The sequence below is a fragment of the Tamandua tetradactyla genome, chromosome 6 (genome assembly GCF_023851605.1).
Source record: "Tamandua tetradactyla isolate mTamTet1 chromosome 6, mTamTet1.pri, whole genome shotgun sequence".
Lineage (NCBI taxonomy): Eukaryota > Metazoa > Chordata > Mammalia > Pilosa > Myrmecophagidae > Tamandua > Tamandua tetradactyla.
In genome coordinates, this window is record NC_135332.1 from 7,031,239 (window position 1) to 7,044,318 (window position 13,080).

Sequence of the window (13,080 nt, forward strand, 5' to 3'; positions counted from 1 at the left end):
TAAAATAAACTATTTTCTTCTTGAGTTCTATAAAAATTGTTGGATAATTGAGAACAAACAATGTAGCATCACCTGATGTGGTTTTCAATGTCTGTAGATAAAATATATAAGACAACTAATAACAGGAAAGAGGGAAGATAAAGGACATATAGGTGATAAGTTTTCTTATTATTGCCCCCCCTTTTTTTATTAATTAAAAAAATTAACAAACCATTTAGAAATCATTCCATTCTACATATATAATCAGTAATTCTTAATATCATCACACAGTTGCATATTCATCATTTCTTAGTACATTTGCATTGATTTAGAAAAAGAGATAAAAAGACAACAGAAAAAGAAATAAAATGATAATAGAGAAAAAAAACTATACGTACCATACCCCTTACCCCTCACTTTCATTTACCACTATTTCAAACTGAATTTATTTTAACATTTGTTCCCCCTATTATTTATTTTTATTCCATATGTTCTACTCTTCTGTTGATATAGTAGCTAAAAGGAGCATCAGGCAGAAGGTTTTCACATTCACAGAGTCTCATTGTGAAAGCTATATCATTGTTCAATCATCATCAAGAAACATGGCTACTGGAACACAGCTCTACATTTTCAGGCAATTCCCTCCAGCCTCTCCACTACATCTTGAACAAAAGGTGGTATCTACTTAATGCATAAGAATAACCTCCAGGATAACCTCTCGACGCTGTTTGGAATCTCTCAGCCATTGACACTTTGTCTCATTTTACTCTTCCCCCTTTTGGTCGAGAAGGTTCTCTCAGTCTCTTGATGTTAATTCTCAGCTCATTCTAGGGTTTTTCTCAGTCCCTTGATGTTGAGTCTCCGTTCATTCCAGGATCTTTGTCCCACGTTGCCAGGAATGTCCACACCCCTGGGAGTCATGTCCCACGCAGAGAGGGGGAGCGCCCCCCTTTTTTAAATGAGAGTTGTAGGCTTACAGAAAAATCATGTATAAAATACAGAGTTCCCACATACCACCCTATTTATTAACACCTTACATTAGTGTGGTATGTTTGTTACAATTCATGAACATTTTTATAATTGTACTATTAACTATAGTCTCTCATTTACAGTGAGGTTCACTGTGTTGTATAGTCCTGAGTTGTTTAAAATTTTGTTGTTCTTTTTGACATATATTCAACCTAAATTTTCCCCTTTTAATCACATTCAAATATATAATTCAGTGCTATTCATTATGTTCACAATGTAGATGTTATATAAAGACTAATAGTATAAAGGAGAGTGGTAATGGACATATATAGTGGTAAGGTTTCTATAGTCCAGTTGAAGAGATAAAATATAGATACTAAGTAGACTAAAATGTATCTATTTTGTAATCCCTAGAATGACCACTTAAAAAAAATGATTCATAGAGATAGTCAAAATCACAATAAAAAGATAAAATGAAATATAAGCAAAAGAAGGCAGGAAAGGAGAAATAAAAGAATATGAAATAAAGGCAACAAAACAAGTAAATGGTATACTCAAATCTGTGCATACCAATAATTAGATTAAATGTAAAGGAACTGGACAAACTAGTTAGTAGTTCGATTATAAATGTCCCTACTATAAGGTATCTATAAGATGCACATTTCAAATATAGTGATGTAGGTATTAAAAGCAAAAGGATAGAAAAAGATATACAATGCAAAGGCTAATCAAAAGAAAGCAGGATTGCCTATATTAGTATCGAAGTAGACCTCAGAGCAAAGAAAATTATCAGAGACTTAGAGAAACATTACATATTGATAAAAGGGTCAGTTTATCTGAAGGACATAATCCTAAGTGTATATGCCACTAACAACAGAGCTTCAAAATACATGAAGTAAAATCTAAAATGAGAAATAGACAAATCCACAATTATTGTTGCAGATTTCGACACTTGTCTCTCAGTATGAGATAGAACTAGTAGAAAGAAAATAGAAAAACTGCATATCATTGACCAACTGAATTTAATTGACATTTATAGAGCGCTCCACCCAGCAACAGCAGAAGCAGTCTTTTCAAGTGCATAAGTAACATTAATCAACAAAGTATGTTATCTAACTATATAGAATTAAACTAGAAATCCAGTTAACTTACAGATAACAAGAGAATCTCCAAAGTTTGGATATTAAACAACACACATCTAAATCCGTGGGTTAAAGAGGAAGTTTCAACAGAAATTGGAAAATATTTTGAACTGAATAAAAATGAAAATACATTTGTCATAATGTGGGTGGTGCAGCTAAAGCTGTGCTAAAGGGAATTTCATTGCATTAAATGCTTTATTAAAAAAAAGAAAGTCTCAGATAAATAATCTAAGCTGCTACCTTAAAAAATTATAAAAGGAAGAGCAAAATGAACCCAAAATTAAGTAGAGAAAAGGGATTAATAAAGGGAGCAGATTTCAATAAAATTGAAAACAAAAAAAATGGAGAAACATCAATGAAACCTAAAGTTGTTTTTTTGGAAACAGTAAAATTGATAAAACTTTAGCAAGATTGACAAAAAAAGAGGAGACACAAACTACCAATAGCAGAAATGAAAGGGGAAATATAACTGCAGACCTATTAGATATTAAATTAAAAGGATAATAATGGGGAATACTACAACTATTTCTATGCACATAAATTTAAAAACTTAGATGAAATGGACCAATTCCTTGACAACCACAAACTACAAAAATTCACAGAAGGTGAAATAGATGACATAGTTTTGTAACTCTTAATTTCTGTGACTGTGTAATTGAAAACCTTCTGAAAAAAAAATCTGCAAGCCCAGATGGTTTCACTACCGAATTCCACCAAACATTTCAAGAAGAAATAATACCAATTTTATACAGTCTCTTCCAGAGAAGGGAATACTTCCCAACTTGTTTTATGTGGCCCATGTTGCTTTGTTATTAGTAACAAGGCAGAGACTACACAAAAGAGAAAATTACAGACCAATTTCTGTGAATGTGATTGTAGATGTCCACAGCAAAACATTGAATAAAGCGTAATATAAAATGACTAATACACCACGACCGTGTGGGATTTATCCCTGGAGCAGGACTGATTCAGTTTTTTAAAATAAATCAATGTATTCTACCAAGTTAGCAATTTAAAGAGAAAAACCATATGATCAAATCAATTTCAGGAAAAAACATTTGACAAATTCACCATCAATTCATGACAAAAATTAGAAAAAGAAGGGAAGTTCTTCAGCCTGTTAGAGGGCATCTACAAAAACCCTGCAGCTACCATTATGTTGTGAGACTGAATGCTTTCTCTTTGCAATTGAGAACAAGCCAAGGATGTCCATTCTTAACACTCCTATTTAACATTGTACTGGAAGTTTTAGCCAGTGCAATAAGGCAAGGTAAATAAATAAAAGACATACAGATTGAAAAGGAACAATTAAAATTGTCTCTAGTCACAGATAGAATAAATTGTTAATGTAGAAAAAGCTCAAGGAATCTACCCCCAAAACAGACAAAAATCTTAGAACTAAAAGTGAGTTTGGCAAGGCCACAGGCTGGCTGTAAGGTTAATCATACAAAAATCTACTGGATTTCTACATACTAACAATGTTCAATTAGAAACCCAAAATTTTAAAACAGTGCCATTTACAATAGTTCAAAAAATCTGTACGGGATCTGTATGCTGAAAACTACAAAATTGCTTCAATGTCATTTATTTTGTATATAAACTATTGTATTCGGTTGTCATAGTCTGCCTCTGCTTAAATTACCTTTGAGGACTAACTACATAGTAGCAAATTATTTTTTCATGAATTTATGCTTATCTATGGTGTATGAAATAGCTGTACTACTAGACCTTTATATAACTATAATCTTTAATAATTTTTTCTAATTTAGGGAGCATTGAAACAATTTCAGGTTTTCGCTGTCTTTAAACATAAAGGATCAGTCATATTCGTAATAAGATTTGAAATTGAATTTCACAATTCATCTATACATTTGGCTTTGTCAATAATTGCTTAAGAGCTATTTTAAATGTGTCATCCAATACTTCTCTAAATCCTGATGTGAATTTCAACTGTGTGATTTCTTGGATTTCAGTTTGGCAGATACAAATGATGCACATTGTCTATAAAGTTTAATTGAATATTGCTATCTTCTGGTGTCAGTCCTCATTTCTTTCTGATCTTCAGCTTTCCTAATTTAATAAGCATTGTGGTTCATTTATGGAATCATTGTGGAAAAAGTATTTGTTTATACTATAGTGTGTTCATTATTTAATGAAATAGGGCTTATAAATCAATGCCTGAAGTTCATATGAGCATATTTACTATTCTGTACTGAGGATTTGATTATTATAACTGGTTCTTTCTGAGGCCATACAGACCTTAGCTTTGAATTTCATTATTCACACAAAAAGTCTTTGGAATGTGATCCCCTACAGAGTTGTGATTGGGCTGAACGCTCCAGAGATGATAATAAAAACAAACACTTCATTTTGATTTTAAGATCTAATAGTCTTCATAACAAACCACAATAAAGTAGACAATCTAATGGTCTTCATAACAAACTGTGATAAAATAGTCACATTGCACAAGCTGTTGTTATCGATCATTCAGGTATTTTCTAGGCATAGACAACATAAAGCAGTTTGTAAAGGTTGGTTATTCTACTCAGTACCTTAATTTAGTGACCCAGACAAGGAATTTTCAAATATGTTGATTAAACTTGCAGTTCCCACTAAATAGTTAGGATGGCTTATAGTGTAGGGGAAAAAATCAAATAAAAAAATCATCTTGACCATTGAAAAAATTGCTTTTAAAGCAGATTAAAATTAAAGGTGACTTCAGATATTATGTTCAGAGACAAAAGAACAATAAAAATATATGAGAAAAGGAATTGACTAGATGGAAATATTACCTCCGACCTTCCTCATTCAGTAGCTAAAACTTTGGAACGACAGAAACAACTTAACCACTTATGGTTTAATAGTGAAGAAATTGCCCTCTTTCCACCTGGTCCCCTACCCCTTTACATAAGGGCAGCAGGTTACTGTGGGTTATGGTTTTATAGATGAAGCAGCTGAGTTTCCAAGAAATTAAGCTAGCTGTCCAAGGTGACTTGCTGAAAAAGGCAGAGCCTGAAGTCTAACCCTGATTCTGGCTCTAGGCTGAGGCATGTGCAACCATAACTCTACACTGCCTCTCCACTACAATGAATATGGATCACTGATAGTCAAGCAAGAAAATAATTAGAAGAAAAAAATTTCAAAGGGGCAGGTAATCGTCTTGTCAAGAGAATTAAAGGAATCTGGGTTTTGTAGTTTAGGGAAGAAAAAATATAAGGATTTAAGTTAATTGAGTTTCAAACATATGAAGGGTTTTTGAATAGAGTAATGAATGTTTTACTTCAATTGACCACGGCTAAACAAAGAAATGCAGTTCAGTCTAATCAGGAGTATTTATGTTTCAGGAAAGGAGAAATCACATTTTGCCACCAAGTAAAAGAAATAAAACATGAGGTGGTTATAAAAACTCAGGCCCATAATGACTCCAGACTGTGTTCAAGATGGCTGTGGTTCGATTGAATTGTGACTATAATTTCCCCTTTTAATTCTGAGCAGATATATTCCTTTGTTCTTATTCTTAATCTGCTCTTATGTAAAACCTACATAGAATTTGAAAGTTTGAGACAGGTAGTTATTTTTGGTCACAGGGGCAGAAATGATTTTGAACCTAAGTCCCCTGACACATGACTAGAACTCGGGCTGCTTTGGGGGAGGTTTTCACAGTTGCATGAGAGAATTCTTTAAAATTTCAGTCCGAGTGTGATTGCAGTGAATTGAAAAGGGTTGGGATGGGATGGGTGGAATAGGTGCACTGATTTATGAAGTGTTCTTTTTTTCCCTGCAGTATGAACCCAGAGGACCTGGTCGGCCCTTGTACCAAAGAAGAATCTCATCTAGCTCAGTCCAGCCTTGTTCTGAAGAACTAAACACTCCTCAAGACAGTCTTGCTCAGTGTAAAGAACTTCAGGACCATAATAACCAATCTTCTTTCAACTTTTCATCCCCGGAGTCCTGGGTAAACACCACCTCATCTACCCCCTACCAGAACATTCCGTGCAATGGATCCAGTAGGACAGCTCAGCCCCGAGAGTTGATAGGTAAGAAAGAGTTGGTGGGTTGCCCAAACTCTACAATTATAATTACTCAGCTTTTGGATATGTATGGAGTTTTTCTTCTCCCACCCTCTATTTGCATTACTATCTTTGAAAATTATAAATTTGCATATTTCACAGATGTGCCTTAGGCCAACGTATTAATTTAGGACTGTATTGATTGCATATTTATGATTTGGAAGGTAAGTAGATCCACCCATATTTAGAAACTGATTATTTTGATCATATTGACCTGTGACTGGATGTAAGAAGTATTATAGAGTTTAATGTATTTCTAAATAGAGTCACCTTTATTTGGGAAAGGTTTTCTTTTTGTTTCTTGCTTTTTTAAAGAATTCAGAGTTGAGGTTTAAGTTGGTTGGATCAGTATTAATCAATTTTCAAGGTTCTTTAGTCAATAAAGCTGTTGGCATTTTGCTATGTAATAGAACTTAATCTTGACAGAGACCAGAAAAGTCTAACATTTTGAGATTTAGAAATTGCTCGCTTATTTCTTCTATTCTAACAAAATGAGAAGTCTGTGGCTAAAGAAATAAAGGCATAGAAAGGGATGGGAATGGACAAGGCACTCTAAACTTTGTATGGTGTGGTGGGAAGTCTTTCCTTTAGCCTTGAACTTGAATACACTTTCATCTTTCTTTTGTACCCTCTTCTTTTCATGTTGAATATAAAGAAATGGTATTATTTGAGTTCTCTGATGTCCTGCTCTTTGTGGGCTACAGACTTTAATCTTTTTGACGAAGTCTGTGATCTTGGGTGGAGAATTTCTGCCATGGTAGCATCATTCTTTGTATTTGAAATTAATTTTGTTTATCATTAGAATGTGAATTCATTGTTTTTGTAACTGACCCATTTTTCAGTATGTGCTGTGCAAGCATATTTTTAGAACAGAAGACAGGATTGGACAAAAACATGAAAAAATTTTGGGGTTTGTTTCCTGGCAAGAGACATTGTCATTTTAATCTTTTCGTTCACTAGTCCCTACTGTGTGTAAGCTACTTTATTTTGCCTGGGGTTGGTTGTCTTGTCATTTTAAAGGTCTGGCATACATACACTCATACTATCAGAATTGAATTTCCTGAGAAACATTTAAATTATAGATTAGTTCCATAAATTTGTTACTTTCTAGTTACTTTGTTTATTATGAGTTATTTTTAAGATAACATCATTTTTCTTCTTTTTTTCCTCTCCTAACTTTTAGGATGGCTTTTGGCCAAAATCACTAAAAACCTGACTAGAACTGATAAGGTAGAAAATTCCTAAACAAGTACTCAAAGCTCATGTCATTTATGGTATCTTTTCTTCAAATATAAAATGGTTATCTTCTTCATTACCAGAAGACAAATTGCAGTATTCTTTAATTGAAAGTAATGCTTTATTAAATACTAGAACATTAATTCAGAATCAGGCATGTCCTGAAACACAACTTCTTGCTTATCAGTATTTTTTTTTTCCTTAAAGGTACGTAGCAATTACCAGGGGTGAATCACAAGGAAAATAATTATCACATGGGAGGCTTATTTTTGAAGTGTGAGATTTATTTCTTGGTCATGAAGAAAATTGTTCATATTATATTGGTTTGAAATTTAAAAGTGATCATTGTATCTATATGGCCATGTTTTCTTTATAATTAAATTCCAAGTTTGAGTGTGATACAACAGTGCCTCAGTGGCAGAATTTTCACCTGCCATGGCCAGAGACCGGGGTTCAGTTCCCAGAGCCTGCCCATGCGAAAAAAAAAAGAAAGAAAATTGTAAGCTTAGAAGTAGAGACTGTGTCTTTGACCTTTTTGAACTGTGAATTTCCCATTTGAGCATTGAACATACTGCAGGCTCTTGGTAAGTGCTTATTGAGTAAGAAGATAATTAAAATAGATTTCTGAAATGGAAGTCAGGGTCCATTCACACTGCAGGACCTTTCCTCTTGGGTGTCCTAAGCACCAACAGGTACACCATTTCCAAAACTGGTGTATTCAGGCTCTGTTCATTTACTCTCATAGCTAGTCATAATTTATCAGACATTTTCTTTTAATGCATTGGTGGAAACCTAAGATTAAATAGAGATGTGTGTTTTGAAAAATATCATTGATTATTAGATTAGTAAAATCCACAGTATTAAAGAATGAGTCTTAGATCAGGAATATAGGTGCTAAAATCAAATAAATGCATAGCTTGTATTCACAATCAGATGGAAACATAGACTTTAGATTAAACTGCCTCTAAAATATTATTTGGTAAATACTTACTTGATTTAAAACTAATTGTATTATCAAGAAAATGAGAACATATTTAAATAACAAAGTAAAGTAAATAAAAACAGTAAGTTTTTGAACTGCCTAAACTTATACTTTATGTATTATTTTAGGCAGGTCACTTTTATATTGAAATGTTTTGTTAAACTAATGCTCTTAAAAGTAAATATTTCATTCTTCAAGTTAATAACATTTGAGGAGGGGGACGATAAATGTTCTAGAAAGATTTAAAATAATATTAAACAATTTTTATGAATTTTTAAAGTTTTAAAATTAGTTGTATGAGATTAACATATTGAGTAAATGGAATACTAAGACCAAAAAATGAAATAATTTCATCTTAACCTCTGGATCTTCATTTTAGGTTTATTGGGGAGCTATCTTCCTGATGTTAAAATGCATTTTAAACTTTGCCTTATTGGATCTGAAGTACCCTCCATCAAACATTACCTGTATGTTTTATAGAAAACGAACCATTGTATGTGGGTATTGTCTTAGTTCCCAGCTGCTAAAATGAATACCATTCAATGGATTGGCTTAACAACAGGAATTTATTGACTCATAGTTCAGAGGCTAGAAGTCTTGCTTCCTCTCACAGTAGGTATCTTCTGGCTGGCTGGCATTCCTTGGATTCCTTGACTTCTCTGTCATATGGCAATGTCCTCTCCTTTATCTTCCAGGTTCCACTGAGTTCCCACTTCTTTGTGTGGCTTTCTGTCTCTGTCTGAATTTCATTCTGCTTATAAAGGACTCCAGTAATCTGGATTAAAGCTCAACCTGATTCAGTTGGCCATATTTTAACTAAAAATAGCATCTTCAAATGGCCCTATTTACAGTGGGTTCACACCACCCACAGGAGTGGATTAAGATTAAGAACATGTGTTTTCCTGGGGTACATAATTGAACCTATCACAGGTATAAATAAGAAATATTAGCAGGCTTTCTTATGGTTTCAATTGTTTGTTTTGTTTTTTTAAATTCAAGATTAGAGCAAACTAGCCTAAATATCTGAAGATCGAAAGTTTGTTCTTCCTATATTTGGTGATTGTCTTAAGTTATATCTGATTGCAAGATACAGAAATTTAGCCAAAGTAGCTCAAGCAAAGAGGATTTTATTGGAAATAAGGAACAGGAAGGACAGTTGGAATCATGGGAACTGGATAATTTCCTGGAATATATAAACAATCTGTGTAATGTGCATAGCACAAGTGCCTGGCCTATAGAAAATACTTAAATACCAGATATAATTATTTTAACATTTCTCCCTGGGGCCATGTGGCCTTTTGCTGTGCTGCATTCTTGTACTTGTCTTTGTTAGATTTAGTATTCTTACTGATCTGCTTCCCATGTATTTTTAAGTGCTTGGCTTTGGATTGCCTCAGTATCTTGACTCCACATGTTCTGGCCAAAGGACTTAGTCAACCAATTTCTCTCTTCTCTCTTACTCTCCATCTCTCTCTCTTTCACACACACGGGCTATTTTTTTTTTTTTTACCCCTTATCCCCCCTTATTATTTATTTATTTTTTATTCTTTTGGATAAAGGAGTGTCCCATGGTCACTTTGTAAAAGCTATGTAGTTATATAGTCATCTTCAACAATTAAGGCTACTGGAATACAGTTCAACAGTTGGGTATTTCCTCTTAGCTATTCTAATATACTGAAAACTAAAAAGGGTTATCTATATAATGCATAAAAATAACCTCCAGAATAATCTCTCGGCTCTGTTTGAAATCTCTTAGCCACTGAAACTTTAGTTTGTCTCATTTCTCTCTTCCCCCTTTTGGTTAAGGAGGCTTAACTAAATCTTACAATGCTGGGTCATGTCCCACATTGTCAGGGAGATTTACACCCCTGGGAGTCATGTCCCCACGTAGTGGGGACAGCAGTGAGTTCACCTGCTCAGTTGGCTTTGAGATAGAGGCCACATCTGAACAACAAAAGAGGTTCTCTGGGGGTGATTCTTAGGCATAATTATAAGTAGGCTTAGCTTCTCCTTTGCAGGAATAAATTTCATAGGGGCAGGAAATAGGGAAGCTCCAGGATTGAGGGTTCAGCTCATCAAACTGGTTGTCCCCTGTGCTTGAGAGAATATCAGGAATTCCCCAGTGGGGAAGTTTAACATTTCCTACTTTCTCCCCAGTCCCTCAAGGGGACTTTACAAATACTTTTTTATTCTCTGCCCCCACATTACTCTAGGATGTATTGGGGCACCACTCTAATCTATACCAACCAAGAAGATCTCACTCCCAATTCAAGATTCCATGTGTTCATGGTGTTCAAATAAACTGACCGTACAAGTTAAATGAGACGGTGTGCTACCAAAAATATAAATTTTGCACAAAGAAGCATCTCTTCCTTTGGTCTCACACAGAATTTGAAGTTTTAAAATATAGCATATATCATCCTTTACCTTGTATTATGATTTACCTTAGTCCTATCCAGATCAGCTTCATTCATATCTCTAGTTGCAGTCTGATCACGTTTTCAGCTTTTTAACAGTTACTGTTTGGGATAGTGCTGACTTTCATAGCTTCAGAGCTCTAAGTCTGAATTTCAGGTGTCACACAAATACCCGAAGTTCCAGGAAATGACCAGATTGTACACAAATAGCTCAGCATCTCAGAATTTAGAAATAACAGTTAATACTCCAGAATAGATGTGACTGCTGTAAGGGCTTACAATCTAAGAAATTTTACAGTAGGCTCCAACCTAATAATCTATGCCTTCAATTTCAATCTCCGAGTTTGTATATTATAGTTCATATTGAGTGAGGCATGATAATATTTGTCTTTTCATTTCTAATTTATTTCATTTAACATACTGTCCTCAAGGTTCATTCACCTAGTTGCATGCCTCACAACTTCATTCCTTCTTGCACCTGCTCAGTGGTCTGTTGGATATATATGTATATACCTACAACAGTTCCCCCTTGCATTCCTCAGGCCACCTCCATCCATTGCAAATCACAAACACACACACACTTTTAAATTCTTGAAGAAGGAATCTGGTTCAGTTTGAATCAGATGTGGCCTAGAGTTGTGAGTAGAACACTTTAAGAACACAGGAAGGGAGGGGAGAAACAGTATATCTAGTCCACTGACCACTGAGTCATCAATAAGCAGAGCCATATACTCTGAGGATTCAAATTAAAAAGATGGATTTAAAAAAACAAAGGGCGGGGGGTGGGCCACGGTGGCTCTGCAGGCAGAGTTTTCGCCTGCCATGCCGGAGATGAAGGAACCCAGTGCCTGCCCATGCCAAAAAAAAAAGAATAGAATTGTCCTCACCTTCAAGGAACTAACTAGTTTGGTTATAAGATTAACATACTTGAAGCAGTAGCAGTGAATATTAAAAGACATGAAATCAAGAGCTAAGTCTGCAGTGCAGGTGCTGTACCTTTAGAAATGCTGAAATCATTAAGAGGAATCTTTGTAGAAGGGCAGCTTTCTCACCTTTCCAACCTTATATACCTCTCTTGTCTAACATTAACCTACCCTACCAAGGATCGTCTTCTAAGAATTGGTTTCCATTCTTGATGTCTTTACTTTTGTGGTTTTTCTACCTGTATCAGTGAAGATAAAAGCTAAGCTGTTGTCACAAAGAAACCCTAAAATACAGTGGCTTAAATAAGATAGAAGTATATTTTTCTCTCACTTAGTAGTCTGGCTGGTCCAGACTAGCTGAGTAGCCCTGCTTCATAAGGTCATGGAGGGACACAAGTACCTTCTATCTTGTTTCACTGTCCTCTGAGACATTGTTTTCATTTACATGATCAAAGCTGGGTCCCTGCCATGGCTGTGTTTCATGACAGGTTGTTTGTTTGCAGGCTAAGGATGACACAGAAATTGCATGTATCACTTCTGTGTACATTCATATAGGTCAAATTTAGTCACTGAGCCATACTCAGCTGCAAGAGAATCTGGGAAATATAGTCGCTAGTTGGGCAGCCATGTGTCTAGTTTAAAATTGGTGTGGTGGGTGGATGGGGTTTCTGTTACTAAAAGTAAGAAGATCAGACAAGATCATGCTTGTGCAAGAAAAATTGTTGCCCTCCCCCCTATGTGGTACAAGTCATCCAAGGGTAAAAATCTCCCTGGTAACATGGGGTGTGACTCCCAGGCATGAGTCTGGCCCTGACACTGTGGGATTGACAATGCCTTCCTGACGAAAAGGGGGAAAGAAGTATGGTAAAATAAGGCATCAGTGACCAAGAGAGAACAAATGCAATCAAGAGGCTATCCTGGAGGCTACTCTTTTGCAAGCTTCAGTTAGATAGTGCTAATTGCATGGTTTGCTAAACCCAATCACCATCACTTCTGTTGTCTCTCAAGAACAGCAAAGGCTCAAACTAGCAAAGGCTCAAACTGAGACTCTGTAAAGGTTTTGTGAACTAGCTTTGCCTTCCTGGAATGTATAATTCCTGGAGGGTACCTTGGTCATATAAATCCTGAAATCCAGAGGGACCAGCCTCTCCAGGATAATCAATTACATCTTCTTATCCTTCAGTGTGGACACCCCTTCTCAACATGAAAAAATCAGAACAGGCATTCCCGAAAGATACCTGTAGAATGGGAGAAGGATTAAAGGAGAAGGAGGAGGTATAACAGAGAAGATAGGATTTATCAAATGATTGGCTATTGAATCACTATATTAATATTCCTTCTAGCCTCCAGTGTTTTGGAGCA

The 13,080-nt window shown here is 35.2% G+C and overlaps 1 protein-coding gene across 3 annotated transcripts in view; it reads left to right on the plus strand.

The window, feature by feature from the left end:
- The window catches only part of HELZ (helicase with zinc finger), a 268,807-nt gene that overhangs the window by 252,404 nt on the left and 3,323 nt on the right, over positions 1-13,080 (plus strand). For all 3 annotated transcript variants that reach the window (XM_077163622.1, XM_077163623.1, XM_077163624.1), the window contains one exon: positions 5,875-6,127. In XM_077163622.1, the coding sequence (XP_077019737.1) occupies positions 5,875-6,127 (253 nt within the window). The remainder of the gene's footprint in view (positions 1-5,874; positions 6,128-13,080) is intronic.